At 35.6% G+C, this 21,631-nt stretch overlaps 1 protein-coding gene across 3 annotated transcripts in view; it reads left to right on the forward strand.

Annotated features, from left to right (window-relative positions):
• Window positions 1–21,631, forward strand: part of LOC127834280 (zinc finger protein 85-like) — a 48,153-nt gene that overhangs the window by 26,486 nt on the left and 36 nt on the right. The window contains exons 4-11 of one of the 3 annotated variants that reach the window (XM_052359991.1): window positions 3,545–3,630; window positions 9,139–9,250; window positions 10,677–10,753; window positions 11,000–11,191; window positions 13,527–13,689; window positions 14,463–14,564; window positions 14,759–15,504; window positions 15,925–21,631. The exon at window positions 15,925–21,631 is cut by the window's right edge and continues 36 nt beyond it. In XM_052359991.1, coding sequence (XP_052215951.1) covers window positions 3,545–3,630; window positions 9,139–9,250; window positions 10,677–10,753; window positions 11,000–11,191; window positions 13,527–13,689; window positions 14,463–14,564; window positions 14,759–15,504; window positions 15,925–16,350 — 1,904 coding nt within the window. In that variant the 3' untranslated portion in view covers window positions 16,351–21,631. Of the gene's footprint in view, window positions 1–3,544; window positions 3,631–9,138; window positions 9,251–10,676; window positions 10,754–10,999; window positions 11,192–13,526; window positions 13,690–14,462; window positions 14,565–14,758 lie in introns of all 3 variants that reach the window. The other 2 variants (XM_052359989.1, XM_052359990.1) reach the window with 2 other exon arrangements.

The following is a 21,631-nucleotide window of genomic DNA, read 5'->3' on the forward strand; positions in this document are numbered from 1 at the left end:
TGTCTATAAAGGCCTATTGTGAATACTCTTGAACACCTTATTCTTAAAGTCAGTCTTGTCATACTAATAACTTAAAATATTTGCTGAAGAGTTTTAATCTTTGTTTCTTTCCATCTAAGTCTCTCAGGTGAGCGACCCAGGGCCATTTGGGGCCTCTTGTTGGTGTGTGAGTCTACTTACTTGACTTACAGAGGAAGTGTGAGTAATGTTCCGGTCCAGTTGCTTTTTGGTTAAGTCATTTCCATACATCAAATAAAGACGTTTTTAATTGGGATATAGCTGTTAAATGGCTTCAAAATGAAAAAAGGGGCATTGTGTTTCACAACGCAGCACTCTAAATCAATTTGCTGCCTACATATGTGTTACAAATCTGAAACTTTAATTAGATTTCAATTACAATTAAGCCACATGTGTTTACGTACTCATTTGATTTCGTTTTGCCGTTCTCAGTTATCTTAGGGTTTGTATACATGATTGTACAAAACTGTACGTAAAAACTACTTAAGTATCCCTTTTAATAAAGATAATCAGCAGAGAAAGGTTTAAAATATTCAGCTTAGAAATAATTAATTAATTGTCACGCTGCTTTTCATTTTAATGCCCCGGCAGGGTGGGATATAACAGTCACACTTTCAGTAAGTGCGTGCGGCATTCCGTTTTCCGGAGTTTTTTTTATACATCGCTGTATGATATTGAGCTCTGATTTAAGTATATGAGTCTACCTACATGACCAACAGATGAATTGTAACATTGGTTCCATTAATGTCCTTGTATCACTTTTATCCAAAATAAATATTTGTTGCAATAGGAAGCAAATGCCTATTGTAAAAAGCATAAACAAACACAAAAAAACTCTTTATAACGCATATATTTATATATCGGCCCAAACAACAAACCTTTCTTTTCGCAAAACAACGTTAACAACCCTGAGTTTACATGGCCCTCTTGATTTTTTCAAAGGGTTATAATCCAAGGGAGGAGCTTCGATTAATATAAAAATAACAATGGCGATTTGAGACAAAAGTGGATATGGACATTTTCTTTATAATAATCATTTTACGGAGGTTTTTTACGCAAGGCATTCTGATATTGAGCTGATTGTTGGTGAGTCTACATAAATGTACATACATTACGTTTAGCGTGATTTCTGCCTAAAGCACAGTCCCACCGTGGACAATATTTCGTTCGCGTGGGCAATCACCGTGATCTAAAGATGTTTCCATCGTAATAGATCGCGGTGACAGTGGATGAGCACCGCGAGTGTTATCGGATAATCGATCTCACGGTAGACAACCGCACAGCGGCCAAAATGGTTTACGGTGATATACAGGTAAATGTAGAGTGTATGCATAAGGTTTTACATTTAGTTTAGTGAAAGAATTGATTTTGTTAACATTTCGAAAAGGCTTTCTTGTTTGTGTACGTTTATCTTTTCAACAATTACATATAAACATCTTACATGTACATGTAATTTGATATCAGATTTTTTGAGTGATTTCAAATTTCTATTGTTACGTATATTGATTTGAATATACATTCAATACTTCGGCAATATGTGTTCGATTCAGTGATATTTTGTATGTAAAAAGATCAATTTGCTATGTTGGCGAGTTACTATCTCTATACCTGTTTTGTTCAGTGACAATTTCATTTCTTCGCATATTTTTAAGAAAAACGTAATCAAAGGAGTATTGTAATAAATATTATTAATTAAGATTAAATTTACCCGCATCTTGTTCCTTTGATAACCATTTGAGTGAATAAGAAAATCAACATTGTTTTATATTTTAATTTACACGACACCTTTATGTCAATGGTCTCTCATGTAGAGTTGATTTTACTTAATATAGTGTAAAATATCTGTCCGTTTGTAATTAGTTTTTGTGGAGAGTTTGGTCATTTGTTGTGATTGTAATTGAAAAAACAGTGACGAGTCAGGAGTGAGAACAGGCATGCAAATCCCATTTGCACAAGTCTTTTTTGTATAAATGAATGTAAACATCAAAGTTTCCATCGTTTGTTAGAGATTGTAAAATCATGTAAATATCAAATTTTCCATCAATATTTTGTGAGTAAACAAGCATTGTTTTCGTATTTTTATACGGAACATGGACACTTAAAAGATAAACATGCATAAATATTCATATTTGTAACATTATCATGTATTTTAATAAATTATTATACTATAAATAAATAAAAACTTGTCAGCTTTGTTATTACATCCTTATTTCCAAAATAAACAACATTATTGGTGAAACCTGAAATAAAAAGTAAAACAGGTTTAAAAAAAGCTCTATGTGGTATTACGATTCTTTCAAATCACCGCGATTTCTTATCAACATTTCTTATAGAGACTGTATAAATTCTATATACATGTTTATTTATTTACAGTGATTTAAATGTGCATTAATGCACATTATGATGAGTTTTATGAGTTTTAATAAACGCTATGCATATTAATATCCTAATAAATATCGAATAACACATTATAAGTAAATCACTTTTTATCAAGATTTTAAGATTCCTTATTATACGTTGTTTACATTGTATCGGAATAAACTTGTTATATACAAAGCACATGTATACAAATAGTCATTGGCCAACATGACCAATGATCTTATCGCATGCATATGATATTACAATCTATATCACTGATTTGAATACTTACTGCCGATGTCTCGATTTTACACATGTATTTCAAGCAAAACTAGTCACAATAGAAACAGGAAATCACTTAAATAGTCTTATATTAAATTACGTGTAACATGTTTTTATAAAACTGGTGGCGAGCTATATATATATACAAGAATAAGAAAGCATTTTCGAAATGCTAACAAACAGAAATCTGTAATTAAAAACAAGTGAAACTTGATGCAGAAACAATACATGAAGCATGAGGCGCAACCTATAATCAACGCTCGACGTAAGACATGTCGAATGATTCTGTAAAGAGGGTAAATGTAATACAAAATACTGAAAAAATGACGATTTTAATATGAAGTATTACATAAAAATGTAGAAATATATCTTAATGTATATATGTTTATTCACATGTACCTGTATTTCATCCCAAATTATATCGGCCATGGTTGACCACCGCGATCGCGGCGGTCCACCATTAGATTTATTTCCCGATAATGCCCGCGCGCAAGTTCTTATCAAACCTGTCTAGGCGACAGTGTATCGCGGAAAGCGTTTGAAACGCTGAGCTTAATCACGGTGATGCGTGGTGGAAGGCAGAAATCCTGCCATACGTACTGTACCTATTAACACAAAAATAGCAATTACAACGGTCGACTGGCTTCTTTCACTCAATTTATGGGGTTTTAAATTACATCCACTTGTGCAAACACATGCGATATGTCAACGAATTGAGATTTTATGTAATCAAATTCAGATTCAATTGTATTTTTTTAGAGTATTTATTTACTGGTGATAATCTGGGTATTCGAAGAATTAGAATCACAAGAAAAATATTATTTTTGCTAAAAATAGGGCGTGGAAGAGTTGTTGCAATATTCTTATTTTAATTATATGCTTGCAGAGAAAGCTACAACAAGGACTGTTCCCCTTTATATAGAACCAACTAAGAGGAAGTTGGACGAAACGTGTAACCTAGTGAGTGTTAAGGTATGTATAAGTAACTCGTGTTAAGTCTTTCTACGCTACTATGTAGTGTGAGGCATTAAGCATTACACTTGTCCATACGATTGGCAGTCTTTCCTGAATCTCGCACAAAATTTCACAGTTGAATGATGACAACCTTAATGTATGATGGTCATAAAGTGAGGACAATTTGCTGCAACATGTTTCGACAGAATTATTGCCCTTGGTCTGTTTTCCGCTGAAGAATATTTAGTCCCAATATTTTAAGCTCATCTATTTTTTGAAAAAAATTATGAGCTATTGTCATCACCTAGGCGTCGGCGTCGGCGTTGGCGTCCGGTTAAGTTTTGCGTTTAGGTCCACTTTTCTCAGAAAGTATCAATGCTATTGCATTCAAACTTGGTACACTTACTTACTATCATGAGGGGACTGGGCAGGCACAGTTAGATAACTCTGGCGTGCATTTTGGCAGAATTATGTGCCCTTTTTATACTTAGAAAATTGAAAATTTTGGTTAAGTTTTATGTTAAGGTCCATTTTATTCCTTAAGTATCAAAGCTATTGCTTTCATACTTGCAACACTTACTAACTATCATAAGGGGACTGTGCAGGCAAAGTAATGTAACTCTGACGGGCATTTTGACAGAATTATGTGCCCTTTTTATACTTAGAAAATTGAAAATTTGGTTAAGTTTTGTGTTTAGGTCCACTTTATTCCTACAGTATCAAAGCTAATGCTTTTATACTTGCAACACTTATTAACTATCATAAAGGGACTGTGCAGGCAAAGTTATGTAACTCTGACTGGTATTTGGACGGAATTATGGGCCCTTTATACTTAGAAAATTGGGTTAAGTTTTGTGTTTTGGTCCACTTTACCCCTAGAGTATCATAGATATTGCTTTCATACTTGGAACACTCGCAAACTATCATAAGGGTACAGTAAAAGGACAAGTTGCATACCTCTGGTTGTCATTTTTACGGAATTATGGCCCTTTTTTGACTTAGTAACTTTGAATATATGGTTAAATTTTGTGTTTTAATCCACTTTACTTCTAAAGTATCAAGGCTATTGCTTTCAAACTTAAAATACTTTCATGCTATCATTAGGTTACTGTACCTGGCAAGTTGAATTTTACATTGACCTTTGAATGACCTTGACTCTCAAGGTCAAATTATTAAATTTTGCTAAAATTGCCATAACTTCTTTATTTATGATTAGATTTGATTGATACTTTGACAAAACTACTCTTACCTGACATACCACAATAGACTCCACCCAAACCATCCCCCGTGCCCTCCCCCCCCCTCCGAATCCCCCCCCCCTATTTTTTTTTAAGATCATCTCACAAATGACCACCTCGCCCTCACACTTTACCCCCCCCCCCCCCAATTTTTTTTTGTTGAAACGGTTAAAAAACACAAATATTTATTTTTATTATTAACCAGGTTTTCCGAAGGAAAAAAACTGGTTATTAGATTGGCGAATGCGGGCGGGCTGGCGGGCTGGCTGGCGGGCGGGCGGAACAAGCTTGTCCGGGCCATAACTATGTCGTTCATTGTCAGATTTTAAAATCATTTGGCACATTTGTTCACCATCATTGGACGGTGTGTCGCGCGAAATAATTACGTTGATATCTCCAAGGTCAAGGTCACACTTTGAGTTCAAAGGTCAAAAATGGCCATAAATGAGCTTGTCCTGGCCATAACTATGTCATTCATTGTGAGATTTTAAAATCATTTGGCACATTTGTTCACCATCATGGGACGGTGTGTCGCACGAAAGAATCACGTCAATATCTCCAATGTCAAGGTCGCCACGACTAAAAATAGATTTTGTTTTAAAAACAAACTTACAAAGGGGGTTAATTTTGTTTGTTCATTTCAAAAGTTCAGTTTGAGTTTTCTCCCTTTATCAGATTTTTTTTCACAATGAAAACCTGGTTTTGTGACAATTTTGTCCCTTGTTTTATGTTTGAAATACCGTCGAACCATCGCACCCAATAATCCCCCCTCCCCGATTTTTTTTTTCATTTTTTTCCTGCATTTTTGGAAGATAATGTAATAAATGTCCACACCCCCACACTATACACCCCTGTTCACTCCACCCCTCCCTCCTTTGTGATTGAAAATGAAAGTCCCTTCACCTTTAAAAAGAAAATAGATGAGCGGTCTGCACCCGCAAGGCGGTGCTCTTGTTAGTTTTAAGTTTCTTTTACGATTTGACAGATTTCACTCAAACTTTCACTTCCCAATTAAACGGAATGATAAGACAAAAGTTAAGAAAAACAATTTTGCTTTGACCAGTATTTGCTGATGGTCCTTTGTCCGTTTTGTTATGCACCCCTTTCCTCTTGACCGCCCCAGCATATGAACTTGCGCACATTCATATTTTAGTTAGGATATTTTTGACGCAAGCATTAGTTATAACCTTTATCCTTTAAAATTACATGTTTTAACTTGTGTTGGGAGTAACTAAAAAAATTTTGCCATGAGGGGGCTGAAACTTGTCAAATCGTTCAAACATTAGGTACAGTTGTGCGCCTCCTTATTTTGATTGTGATGTTTTATCCATTTACAAGCAAACAATCACACTCAAAAAGTATTGCTACCAGAGGGCTGAAAATTAACGAACATTTTAATCAGGCTGTGAACTTGCGCACCTTCATGTTTTGGTTCAGGTTTTTTTTCCCAACACTTGGGGGGTTTTCAGACACAAAGGGACATATGGGGGCATCGGTGTCTTACAGACATCTGTATCTTACAGACATTTTTATTGTTCACCATAAAATATATACTTCATATTTTTGTACAGAAGACTTCTTCAACTGCTCTTTAACTGCTCTGTGAATTTTGTTTAAATAATGTGAAGATGATCGTAAAGGAAGGAATTTGGTTTGCTACCAGCATGATTGAAGTATGTCTCTTGGTTGCTTTGTCCACTAAAGATTATATAGTAAATTCCTAGAGGTGGCATCGATGTCTTTGATGCCTTCCTGGAATATATTTACCTACTTTTCATAATATTATGTGAACAAAGTTTTCCATATTTATGCTGAAACATCTGCAAATATGTCAGGGTATAGAATTTGAAAGTCGTCGAATGGCTTTCAGAAATATGTGGTCACTAGCTATAGCCAAACCTGTCCAATAAACACAAGCAAAATAAGTTTTTAATTAATACATTTTCTAACAAGCAAGTCTAAAATTGTTTTTTGTTACTTGAGATTTAGAACATGTATAAATCCAAGAAGTGTTCAAAAAATGTACCCAGACATTGCTTATGCTGGCATTTTTTTTATTTCGTTTGATTAACTGTAGCAATGGCTGTTTTTTATGCTCCCTCCAAAAAAATTGGGGGGAGCAGATAGTCGGCCGCTTCGTCTGTTCGTCCGTCCGTCCGTGTGTCCGTCCGTGCACAATTTTTGTCCGGGCTATTTTTCAGCAACTTATGACCGGAATTCAATTAAACTTTATGGGAAGCTTCACTACCAAGAAGAGATGTGCATATTATCATCGGGGTCTGGTCGGATGACTTTACACAGAGTTATGGCCCTTTGAAATTTTTCATTAACTGTACATATAGTGCAATTCTTGTCCGGGCTATTTCTCAGCAACTAATGACCGGAATGCAATGAAACTTTAACGAAAGCTTCACTACCAAGAGGAGATGTGCATATTATCAGCCGGTTCTTGTCGGATGATTTTTCACAGAGTTATTGACCTTTGAAATTTTCCATTAACTGTACATATAGTGCAATTCTTGTCCGGGCTATTTCTCAGCAACTAATGACCGGAATTCAATGAAACTTTATGGGAAGCTTCACTACCAAGATGAGATGTGCATATTATCAGCCGGTTCTCGTCGGATGATTTTTCACAGAGTTGTGGCCCTTTCAAGATTTCAGTTGTACATATAGTTCAATTCTTATCCGAGCTATTTCTCAGCAACTTATTACTGGAATTTAATGAAACTTTATGGGAAGCTTCACTACCAAGAGGAGATGTGCATATTATAAGCCGGTTCTCATCGGATGATTTTTCCACAGAGTTATGGCCCTTTGAAATTTTCCATTGTTCATATAGTGCGATTAGTGTCCGAGCTATTTCTCAGCAACTTATTACGTGAATTTAATGAAACTTTATTGGAAGCTTCACTACCAACAGGAGATGTGCATATTATCAGCCGGTTATGGTCGGATGATTTTTCACAGAGTTATGGCCCTTTGAAATTTTCTATAAACTGTACATATAGTGCAAATCTTGTCCGGGCTATTTCTCCCCAACTACTGACTGGAATACAATGAAGCTTTATGTGAAGCTTAACTACTTTGAGGAGATGCACATGATATTAGTGGGTTCTGGTTAGATGATTAATTTAGAGAGTTATGGCCATTTGAAGTTGCTTAACCATCCATCGTTTTATTTTGTCCAAAGTTATGCCCCTCAAGACGTTTCCTTTTATCTGAATATATAGTGCAATATTGTGACAAAAAAAACCTTTGGTGAGCATCACCCGTCTTCGACGGTGTCTTGTTTAAGTATAGTTTGTTTCAGAATAAGAATTGTCATAGCTGTTGAATTGGATGCTTGTTTGATTTTATGAAAATATACTTATTATGCCCCCCTTCGAAGAAGAGGGGGTATATTGCTTTGCACATGTCGGTCGGTCTGTCGGTCGGTCCACCAGGTGGTTTCCGGATGATAACTCAAGAACGCTTGGGCCTAGGATCATGAAATTTCATAGGTAGATTGATCATGACTCGCAGATGACCCCTATTGATTTTGAGGTCACTAGGTCAAAGGTCAAGGTCACAGTGACCCGCAATAGTAAAATGGTTTACGGATGATAACCCAAGAACGCATACGCCTAGGATCATGAAACTTCATAGGTAGATTGACCATGACTCGCAGATGACCCCTATTGATTTTGAGGTCACTAGGTCAAAGGTCAAGGTCACGGTGAACCGAAATAGTAAAATGGTTTTCGGATGATAACTCAAGAACGCATACGCCTAGGATCATGAAACTTCACTGGGTAGATCGATCATGACTCGCAGATGAGCCCTATTGATTTTGAGGTCACTAGGTCAAAGGTCAAGGTCACGGTGACCCGAAATAGTTAAATGGTTTCCGGATGATAACTCGAGAACGCTTACGCCTAGGATCATGAAACTTCATAGGTACATTGATCATGACTCGCAAATGACCCATATTGATTTTGAGGTCACTAGGTCAAAGGTCAAGGTCACGGTGACCCGAAACAGTAAAATTGTTTCCGGAGGATAACTCAAGAACGCTTTTGCCTAGGATCATGACACTTCATAGGTACATTGATCATGACTCGCAGATGACCCCTATTGATTTTGAGGTCACTAGGTCAAAGGTCAAGGTCACAGTGAAAAAAAAACGTATTCACACAATGGCTGCAACTACAACGGACAGCCCATATGGGGGGCATGCATGTTTTACAAACAGCCCTTGTTAAAAAGTATAATGTGTTTAATGTAATCAATAAACTTTTGTTTAAAGAGAGTGAAGAAAGCCAAGGCAACTAAAAAGTCCAAGACTGAATGCAGTCGTCGAGAGAGGAACCTAGCTTGCTGTATGAACCTGGAACCTTCAGATGATGACCACTTGCTCTGTAAGCCCCAGAACAAAATACCCATTACCTTGCACTAAAAAGTCTCAATAAAGCGCAAAAAACATATTACTCATTTTCAACTACCTGGGCACTTAGTTATCGAGTTGAGCAATTGTGGTCAGTCTACGTTTGGCGTCATGTGTTGTGTATTGAAAACATTTGGTTTGTTACAACTCTACAAACAGTTGAATCAATCATGATAAAACTTTGTCAGTATGTTTGTATTCATATTATCTAGGCCACGTTAGAACCTGGTTCTAGTTCGTTTACAACTATGTTAACAGATCAAATCCTAAAAAAAGTTTGTAACTTCTTTAGGAGCAACATTTATTAATACATCTTGATTAAACTTGGTCAGAATGTTTAACTTTGCAATATCTAGGACAAATAAGAATTTGTGGCAAGTGGAGACAAAACTAAGAAACCAGGTCAATGTTGAAAGCCTTGTTACCATTTAAAAGCCTTATTTATGATTCATTATTGATAAAACTTTGTCAAAATGTTGATCTAACAATATATATGTCGATTGTTACTATGGGTGAAGTGCAGTAAAACACTAGGTATCTGGGTCAAAGTTCAGGAAAATGACCAGTCGCATAATTATTCGATCTTGAAGAACCTTGGTCAGATTGTTCATCTGGAAACAAACTTCAGAATTTCAGGTTTGTTAACCAAAACCAGGTACAATCTGAGAAAAGTAGTGATAACACTCCAAATGCCTCATTAGTGGCTTATTTGGATTCAACTTTGTCTAAATGTTGTTCTTGACCATTTTTAGGCCTTAATTAAAACTGAGTCATGTGAAATAACAAACACAGTCATTGGGTCAATTAATAGGTTCATTGAACTCTGGTCAGTGTTTTAACCTTTTCCTCTATAAGAAGCGAAGTGAAAATGGTTTTTGCAATCAGCATAAAACCAGAACAGCCTGCAAGTAACTCGCAGTCTGTTCAGGTTTTATGCTGTTTGCTGCTCATCAGTAACTAAGGGTTGGAAATAAAGCCTTTACAAATGAATTTGGTAAGAAAGGTCTGTATTAAATTATCTTTCTAAAAGATAAGTTACTACAAATGCGTCAAAATATGTATCAAAGGGGTAAAGGGTTTAAGTCAGTATGGTTCCCTTGTCATGCTTTTATGTTCGGATGAGGTGATGTTTGCTTTTCTGTCACATTATGTGTTGCGCATAACTAAGAAAGTAAAATATGATAAAACCATATACACAGAATTATCTCAATTGATGACCATGGGTGTAGTTATAAAATAGGGTGTTGTGAGGTAAATGATGTCTTTCAGATTAGCATCTAAATAAGCAGTTATGTTATATTCATAAAAATATAAGTGGGTTCTTAACATTCTGATTTATCAGTTGAATTCAGCCTTTTACGTAGTTTGATTGTTGTGGTTTGATTATTTTGCACTCTTAGACTGTGGGGAATGCAAGAAGGCGTTTGAAGGGGACTGCCCTGTCCATGGACCATACAGCTACATACAGGACAAAAAGGTTACACTGGGTTCATATTAAACACATAAATAAACTAAATTTGGAAGAGAAAATAACGAAATGACACAAATATAATATATTCTTATGTTTCTTTGAGACTGTTACACAAACAGTGTATTAATGAAAGTATAACATTTTTCATAGCTTTAATATATCAATTTTAGAAATGCCTTAAATATACCCATCTTATTCTAATTCAATAGAGTGGTTCCAGTACAGTCTCATAAACCTTAATATCAACTGCAGGTGCCAGAAGGGTGCCCCGATAGAGCTGACTATACCTTGCCAGATGACCTTGAAATTAAAACCTCTAACATAGTTGGAGCTGGTCTTGGAGTATTTTCAAAAGTTGGACTCGAGTCCAGGATCATGTTTGGACCGTATGAGGGCGATATCATCTCTGAAAACTCTAAGTCAGGATATTGCTGGCAGGTACAGGTGACTTTAAAGTGATGCTTACCTACATGCGTTGATACTTATTTTAAGTTTGAAATACATTCATAATTTAGCACAGTCTAAATGATTGAAAATAAACTGCTTCATATGAAACAAATGCATTATCTATGCAAATGGTATGTGTGTGTTTGTCCTTTAGCATGTCTGTACTACTGATTTTCGCAAAAAAATGTGCCAAAATATGCCAAAAGCATCAAAACTACGAAAACTAATCATGTACATTACGGATCCTCAATACTATTATTAACTTGTGAAGTATGCACGCTTTGGGTCACGTGTGCGTCAATATTACGTGATTTCCACTTCGCGCATTTTAAAACAAAGAAGAACTAATAAATAACACAAGCAATTAACAAACGAATTATGTCTTCGGAAAGACCTAGCAAAGTGATTAAGAAACATGTTTTTTTTTATATTTATTAATAAATGAGGATCATTGTGTATTGAATATCATGTTCGTAAAAAGTCAGAATGCAAGCTGATTGCATAGAAACGATTTCTCAGATCAGAGCGAATTCAATAAGGCCGATTTGTGTATTGAAAACAAAAGGAGTTTTTAGCAACCTTGACGAAAGTTTAATTAAATTTGTCGAGTTATATACATAGATATTAACAAAAATCACGCTGCATAAACATTACGCTGCTATGTCCTTTCTGTTTGCTTATCCCATCGTAAACGGGTATTGATCAATGATTATTCATCAATCATGCAAATGGCGTTGTAAACAATGACGCAATGGTCACGTTGTTTTACATGTGACTCGCGCGTATTTAAATTTATATTATTTCTGTGCATGTACATAAATTAAAAAGCCCTATCTTTGAACTAAATTTGGGCACTTCTTGGCCGATTTTGACCAAATTGTTTGCACATCTGACATATATACAAACTCATTTTGACTCATAATGCATTTTTGCCACACATAACAAAATGGGAAAATATACCAACATCAACTCGGGAGGCTTTAATGTGTATTTGATTGTAAAGAATGGAATAGGGAATTTGAAGAGTTTGGAAGAATTATGGTCCTTTGTCTGTTGTTTTCACATACCTTAGCTTGTGTTTTCACATTCTTCTGTAACGTATTGGTGAATCCGTCTCAAACCTTTATATATGAATGACCTTTATGCCATATCAGCGCATCAAAAAGAACTTTGTGCAACTAGTTTTGACAGAATTATGGGTCTTTGCCTTTTTTACCACTATGGAATATAAAGTACCATAATTTCGGAATATGTAGTCCCAAAATTTCATGTTTTTAACTCCTCTTGTATTCTTGGGTCGATCTTGCTCAAATTGTTACAGTTGAATGATCTTACTGTGGAGATAATTGTAAGAAAGGACTTTCTACTGTTACATCTTTCGACGGAGTTAAGGTCCTTTTGCTGCTTTCCACTAAAGAATATATAGTCCCAGAATCAAAGCCGCTAAAGTGGTCGGCGGAGTTAGACAGACTTTAACAGCTGAATGTCTTTAGTGGGTGAATGATTTTTAAAAAATATATTTAAAGAGCGACAAGTTTTGCTGAATTGTATTTTTTGGAAAATGTATTCCGAAGTTTATGAGGTCCTGCTGTGGCTGAGGCTGCATTATGTGTGGCCCCGGAGTGTGCCCCAGCACTCCCACCTAATTAACTGACTGGACGCGCAAAGGTTGGGACAAAATTTTACTTATAGCTGCAATTTCCAGCTAATAAGCTATTACTGAAAGATTGTCAATTTTGGTGTGGTCTAGTGTTGTGGGGATGTAGGGTGGGGAATCTTAAATACTTGGAGGAAACCCCACCTATCCAATATGGTGACCACCAATCAAAGTCACACGGTTCAGAGAACGGGGAGTGAACAATTGTCGTATAGGTGAGAGGCGCGTGTAACAATCACTGCGCTTACCAAAAAACTGTTTTTTGTCTGTTTGTATACTGAAGAATTCATAGTTGATTTGTCTATGTGCAAACAAATGTGTGTGGGCATTGGTATCTGGGACCCATCTAGTAAATATAACTAAGATGTATCCTATATAAGAATGCTGTCATATTTCGATTTCTTACGTCTTGTGATCTGATACAGTTATATTTGAAATAAGTATATAAGTAAGTTCTGTACTATTTTCCATGAATGAAACTTAAACTTGCAAATAACTTTGGTTAGTGTATTTACTATTATCATTACCGTTGTTTACATTCTAAATGCACTCTTCAGTATTGTTGTCTAACATTTGAATGTGGCTCGTAATAAGAAGTATATTAGGTATCCTATTTTCTTGTGTATAATTGTTTTTACCTGTTTGTTGTAAATTGTAAGATTCTATGCAATTCAGATCTATAAGGAAGACAAAGCGAGCAACTTTGTGGATGCCAAGAATAAGGCAAACTCTAACTGGATGAGATACGTAAACTGTGGTACAGAGACAAATCAGAACCTTGTAGCATTCCAGTACAAAGGAGGCATCTATTACTGCACATTTAAGCCAGTTTCACCAGGTATATACATGTTGCATGACTAAAGATATGAATATTAAATGTGGGTGATGTCTGATAAGTGCAGTCTTACCTTGGAAATACAGTTTAAATTCCCTTTACCAGTGTTAGAGTTTACTTGAGTTTCACCATACAGGAAAGTTGTATTTTCTCCGGTACTCAGTTTCGTCTCACAGCACAAGGCCACCAATACTAAATACCTTAGAGTATGAAATTAATAGTTTAAAATTGCAGCTTTACCTCTAAATGTTGTCTCTGACACACACCAGATCCTCGAATAATTTAGCCTGCGGTATGGAAAGACCTCATTGACGTCAAAATATACACAACACTGAATGTCAGGTGAATCCAAGTAATTAAAACACCCGCTTCTTACTATGTCATGTTGGGTCTGAGTCCATGTCGCAGCAATAGGGTACAGATAAACAAATTATCATTAGTTTTGTGCAGAACTTGACCACCTTGCCATCGTACTTCGCCAATCAATCGTACTTCAATTTAAACCTTAGAAACTTTTACAGATACTCAGAAAAAGTCATATATATACGAAACGTTTACTTTGCCTTCAAGCCTTTATTGCAGTCTTAGAATCAAAGATAACATATGTTGAGAAGAATAAATTACTCATAATTTAATGAGATAAAATTAAAACGTGCTCATTTTTGCAGAAACATATGTGACACATTTCTAGTTAAGAAATTTAGTATCACCTGATAAAGTTCAATATTTTCACATTATTAAAAGTAATATGTGTATGTTTCATTTATTATTTACAGGAGACGAACTGCTTGTCTGGAACCGGGATGACTACACCAGAGAACTTGGCCTCATCAGAAACAATAACTTGCTCTTCAGACCTAAATATGTCAATGGAAAAGGTTTGATGTCTGTTTTGACAGTTTATCATGACATTAAATAACTTTTCACTCTTCAAGTTCAATTCATTAACGTTTACATAGTATTGTATTTTCAATAGAAGCAAAACATCAATTCTTTGTTCAAGTTTCATCCATAATGAGAATTAAGAATTTATAGAGTGTCCTTAATATCATGCTAAAATTGTTATTTTCAGAAATTTACCAATGTGTACACTGCACGACGGCATTTACAAGTGCATTCCCCTATGCGCGTCATTTGAGGAGAATGCATGGTGATAAATTGGCATCCAATTATCTACAAGTTCTGGACCAGTGGCTTCGAGAAAATGATAATAAATATCTAAAAAAATATTCAAAACATTTACATTTTACAACCGTTAACACCAAGGTCAATAGTATTTCAAAGGTTAAACAAAATAAAAGTGACATTTCACAAAGTCTCTGTGATAAACAATTAAAAAGTGCAATATTAAAGAAGAAAAAGATAGAAAATATGGATGAAAACGAGTACAATCGCGAGGTGTGTAACTATACTAGTACTTACAGTAGTCACACGAAAGAACACATAAGGATACATACAGGAGAGAAACCACATAAGTGTGAGATGTGTAATTATGAATGTAAATGGAGTAGTCAAATGAAAAAACACATGCGAATACACACAGGAGAGAAACCATATAAGTGTGAGATGTGTAGTTATGAATCTAACCATAGTTGTACATTGAAGACACACATGGCAGTACATACAGGAGAGAAACCATATAAGTGTGAGGTGTGTAGTTATGAATGTTCCATTAGTAGTAACTTGAAGAAGCACATGAGAATACATACAGGAGAGAAACCATATACGTGTGAGGTGTGTAGGTATGAATTTAACCATAGTGGCACCGTGAAGACACACATGAGAATACATACAGGAGAGAAAGCATATAAGTGCGAGGTGTGTAGTTATGAATGTAACCATAGTAGTGCCTTGAAGACACACATGAGAATACATACAGGAGAGAAACCATATAAGTGTGATGTGTGTAGTTATGAATCTAACCAGATTGGTCACTTGAAGTCACACATGAGGATACATTCAGGAGAGAAACCATATAAGTGTGCCGTGTGTAGTTATGAAGGTAACCGGAGGCAAAACTTGAAGACACACATGAGAATACATACAGGAGAGAAACCATATAAGTGTGAGGTGTGTAGTTATGAATGTTCCAATAGTAGTTACTTGCAGAAGCACATGAGAATACATACAGGAGAGAAACCATATACGTGTGAGGTGTGTAGGTATGAATTTAGCCGTAGTGGTACCTTGAAGACACACATGAGAATACATACAGGAGAGAAACCATATAAGTGCGAGGTGTGTAGTTATGAATGTAACCGTAGAAGTAACTTGAGGACACACATGAGAATACATACAGGAGAGAAACCATATAAGTGTGATGTGTGTAGTTATGAATCTAACCAGATTGGTCACTTGAAGTCACACATGAGGATACATTCAGGAGAGAAACCATATAAGTGTGACGTGTGTAGTTATGAAGGTAACCGGAGGCATGACTTGAAGACACACATGAGAATACATACAGGAGAGAAACCATATAAGTGCGTGGTGTGTAGTTATGAATGTAACCATAGTGGTGCCTTGAAGACACACATGAGAATACATACAGGAGAGAAACAATATAAGTGTGATGTGTGTAGTTATGAATTTAACCGGATTGGTCACTTAAAGACACACATGAGGATACATTCAGGAGAGAAACCATATAAGTGTGAGGTGTGAAGTTATGAATGTAACTGGAGGCATCGCTAGAAGACACACATGAGAATACATACAAGAGAGAAACCATATAAGTGTGAGGTGTGTAGTTTTGAATGTAACCATAGTAGTTCCTTGAAGAGGCACATGATGATACATACATGAGAGAAACCATATAAGTGTGGGATGTGTAGTTATGAATATAACCAGAGTGGTACCTTGAAGACACGCTTGTTGATGCATACAGGAGAGACTGTACAAGTGTGAGGTGTGTGGTTATGAATGTAACCAGAGTTTTACCTCGAAGATACACATGGGGATTCATTCAAGAGAGAAACCATATAAGTGTGAGGTATGTAGTTATGAATGGAACCTGAGTTCTACCTTGAAGAAACACATGAGGATACATACAGGAGAGAAACCATAAAAGTGTGACGTGTGTAGTTATGAATGTAACCAGAGTTTTACCTTGAAGACACACATGATGATTCATACAAGAGAGAAACTATGTAAGTGTAAGGTGTGTAGTTATGAATCTAACCTGAGTTTTACCTTAAAGAAACACATGAGGATACATACAGGAGAGACTGTACAAGTGTGAGGTGTATAGCTAAGAATGAAGGCAGCGTGGTATCTTGAAGACACACATGAGGATACATACAGGAGAGAAACCAAATACGTGTGAGATGTGTAGTTATGATGTACCCAGAATGGTACCTTGAAGAGACACATGAAAATACATACAGGAGAGAGACTGTACAAGTGTAAGGTGTGTGGAGAGAGACTGTACAGGTGTGAGGTGTGTTGTTATGCATATAGCCAGAGTGTTTCCTTGAAGACACACATGAAAATGCATGCAGGAGAGAGTGTACAAGTTTTAGGTGTGGGGCTATGCATTTTACCAGAGTGGTCACTTGAAAGGACACGTGAGAATACATACATGTGAGATAGTTCCAACGTGAGGTGTGTAGTTATGGATGTAACCGGAGTGGTAACTTGGAAGACACACATGAGGAAACATACAGCAGAGAGACTGAACATGTGTGAGTCGTGTGGTTATGCATGTAAACAGAGTTGTCACTTGATGAAACAAATGAGGATACATACAGGCGAGAGACAGTTCAAGTGTGTGGTGTGCGGTCATGCATGTCACCAGAATGTTTCCTTGAAGTCACACATGAGAATGCATACAGGACAGAGACTGTACATGTGTGTGGTGTGTGGTTATGAATGAAACAAGGATTGTAACTTAAAGAGACATGATAATACATGCAGAGGGGAAAGTGTACAAGTGTTTGGTGTGTGGCTATGCATTTTACCTGAGGGTCACTTGAAAAGACACTTTAGTATATATAAAAACGTGACAGAGTACAAGTGTGAGTTGTGTGGTTATGCATGTAACCAGATTGGGGACTTAAAAAACGCAGATGAGTATACGTTCAGGGGAGAAAGAGGTCTCAATATATTTATACTGCATGTCGTTTATAAATTCATGTTGAGTATATTAAATGTTATTACTTATATAATTCAATTTAAGTTTGCAAAATATTTTGACACATCTATTTATTTTTTAAATCATATCAGTTTATTAAATAAATTTAATAATTTCTTAAACAGTTATTCACCTGTTCAAGTGGTTACAAACTTACATTTTTGTCATGGTTGCCCAGCCTATTTATTTCAAAACAGAAGAAATAATGAGCTTTCTCAGAAAAAAATGGGGCTCGTCACACATATATATAGTGATCATTGGCCATCGGACGCTGCTTATGTCCCTTCTGCTTTTGTGGTGGTTTGCATTCTAAGCGCTCTGAAAAAGCCCTTCTTCATTGCATAAGGTTTTTATGCCTCTGGTAGGGTGGCATATAGCATTTGAACTGTCTGTCCGTCCGTCCGTCATTCCGTCCGAAAACTTTAACATTGACCATAACTTTTGCAATATTGCAGATAGCAATTGATACTTGGCGTGCATGTGTATCTCATGGAGCTATTTTGAGTGGTGAAAGGTCAAGGTAATCTTTCAAGGTCAAAGGTTAAAAAAATCCAAGGGAAGTAATAAGCTTTAAAGGGAGGTAATTAATGAACCTGCTAAATGATATTTTTTTAATAAATCAAAGCGGCGCAGGAGGGGGCATTGTGTTTTTGACTAACAAAACTACTTGTTTAAATACTTCATTGGTCTGAGACAATGAATGTAAATAATTGAGAGCAGTATTTATTGTGGCCATTATACCATAAAAAATGCATTTAGAGAAAAATCAGTAAAAAATGTTTAATTTTGAAGAGGAGCATGTTTTAGGTCACCTGAGCATGTAGTGCTTATGGTAGCCTTGAGGAAACCATGTCGGCTGTCGTCCATATTTACATGCATGTGTCAAAGTTTTATTCTAAATAAATCTCCTGAACCATTGGGCAGATTTTTTTTAACTTTACAGGAATAATGCTTGGCGACCCTTTTTTTAAAATGTTAAAGTCATGTATGTCCATTGCATTTGTAGGTCACCAGAGCTTAAACAAGAAAAAACAAGAAAAAAAGACAACTTCCAAAATATGTCACATTGTGAAACCATAATGGTTAGGACTTTGATAATATTTGGTATGAAACATCGTGTAGTGGCACTGTACTAAATGTTTCAAGCCATGCTCTTGTAGTCAAAGAAAGCCAAACCCCCCGTATCACGGCATTTACAGGTGCATACATAGACTTGTATAATGACTTCGGAATCTACTCTGAAACGACAAGTTGCAGAGGTGTAATATTTAGCAAATAACATTGTATTATGGTCCTTTACCAAGTTTGTTAAAATCCTCATCCTAGGGTAAAGACTTGCCCATTCCTGGAACTATTTTGTTTCAATGATATGTATAATTGTAAAATATGAAAATTGAAAAAACCTCTGAAACATTACGCACATAGATTTGGTTTTTCTTACCAAGGTTGTTCAAAACAAGCCAAAGGATTTTAAACTGGCACCGCTCTGGATGCAACCTGTTTTTCTAATATTTATAGTGAACAATATCTCTGAAATTGCAAGCCACAGCCATTTGGTATTTTGCATTAAACATGACATGATGGTCCACTACCAAGTCTGTACAAAATTGTGTACCTGGGTCAAAATTGGTAATTCGGCATGGTTACTTGTTTCCCGTATAATTATATTGGGTAACATTCAAAATCTTATAAACTTCCTCTACAAAACATCAACGACATGCACACACTTTTGGGTTAACTTGTCCCCCCCCCCTCCGAATGGGTGTATTGCTATTGCTCGCCATGAACAAGAACCATATCCTTACACTTTCTTAGTTAAAGAGCTATTGCCTTTTTGTATTTTTATGATGTCCGTCTGTCACAAACTTTTCAGGAATATATATCAGAAACTATATAAGATTGAACAATTAAACGTCATGTGTTTATATATATCTCAACCAGGAGAAAGGTCATGAAGAAGAACCACAATAATAAGAGTTATTGCCTTTTGCTGTTTTTGTAAGATGTGCGTAAATTAGTCTATCACAATTTTTTCAGTTGTGTGTCTCATATACTAGACAATATTTCACATATCACTTCATGAGAAGTTCCAAACACAAAAAAAACCATAACTCAGCACTTTCTTAAACAATAGTTATTGCCATTTGTTGTGTGTACATGATGTTATTGTTAGTGCTTTATATCATAAAAGATAAAATATTTCAACAATAAGCTTCATGGGTGTATATATAGCATTTATGAGAAGTGCCATGCATAAGAACCACAGCCCTACGCTTTCGTAAATACGAGTTATTGCCATTTGTTGTTTGTGAATGATATAATTGATACAATATTTGAATATGAACCTTCATGGGTGTAGAGATATGCAGTATATATAAATAAGGAAAATTGAAATGCATAAAAACAATAACCCTATAACAATAACTCCATATGCAGTCAACAAACGACTCAATTTATGTGAAGAAAGGATATCAATTCGACGACTTTGCTTGTTTTTTTATGATATCTCTGCCAAGAGTTTATTAAGGATTACCCGTCTTCAAGTAATACATATAGAAAAAAAATGTGAGTTATGACTTTTGGAAATTTCATTTGTTTCAGGTTATATTTAAAGTTGCTTAAGATTAGATGATAAAAATCATGTATGTCTTATTGGGATTAAATATGTTTATGCCCCGGTAGGGTGGCATATAGCAGTTGAACTGTCCGTCAGTCAGTCTGTCCGTCCATCCATGCATGTGTATCTCATGAAGCTGCACATTTTAAGTGTTGAAAGGTCAAGGTCATCCTTCAAGGTCAAAAGTAAAAAAAAATACAATCCACGGGAAGTAATAAGCTTTAAAAAGGAGATAATTTCTAAATATGCCAAATGATGTATTGAAATTTTATTTCAAAGCGGTGCAATAGGGGGCATTCTGACAAACACATCTCTTGTTCTGTGAAAATTACCAGACTTTAATGGAAACTCCAATCTCTATGGATGTTATGGCTGTCTTGCAGTAATGGGAATCAAATTGTGATGATATCATTTTAGTTTATTTTAAGTACTTATTTACGTATTAACACTTTTAAAAATTATTTTTATGTGTGTATATAAGCAAACAATATGTTAATCTCGTCAAAGTATTTTCATCAAGTTAGTGGTTGGTGCATGTTTTTCTGATTGTACATCAAAATGTTTTAAACATGAGATTTTATTTCTCTCAGATTGTATAGATAGAGTAACAATATTCACCTTGATTATAAACTCTACTTAAGTTGAACTTAAAATGCTTTCTTGGAGCTTATTGAAATTTGGCACGTATTTGACATTATATTTCACAGTATTCATTGGCATTTCAATAAAGAATGCATTAAGTGACAGTTTTGATATTGATAAATTAGGCATCGTCTTACGAAAATGGATATAATGTCAAATTGGGCCAGAATAACTCAAGACCAGTCTGCACATTGCACAGTCTGGTTAGGAGCTACCTTGTCTGCTAGCAAGTCAAGCAAGGTTTTGTGGTCTTATAAGCTCACATATATGCTCCAGACCAGACTGCGCTAATGCACAGGCTGATCTGGGGGTACTCATATAGCATAGGCATAAGACGCATTTTGGAATGACGCTTCTCAATTAATGTAGAAAATGCATTTTAATTAGAATTACATTACGTCTATGAAGTGCTTTAATTTGTTACACATGTGAAGAAGTGTTTTAGCATGTTGTCTTTTTGTACAAGTAAAAATGTTTTGGTATTTGAATAGTGTTTATGTTTATTTAATGTTTAAAATTGTTTGTTCCTAAAACTTGTTTTTCTAAAATGAAAA

Source organism: Dreissena polymorpha, chromosome 6, assembly GCF_020536995.1.
Source record: "Dreissena polymorpha isolate Duluth1 chromosome 6, UMN_Dpol_1.0, whole genome shotgun sequence".
Lineage (NCBI taxonomy): Eukaryota > Metazoa > Mollusca > Bivalvia > Myida > Dreissenidae > Dreissena > Dreissena polymorpha.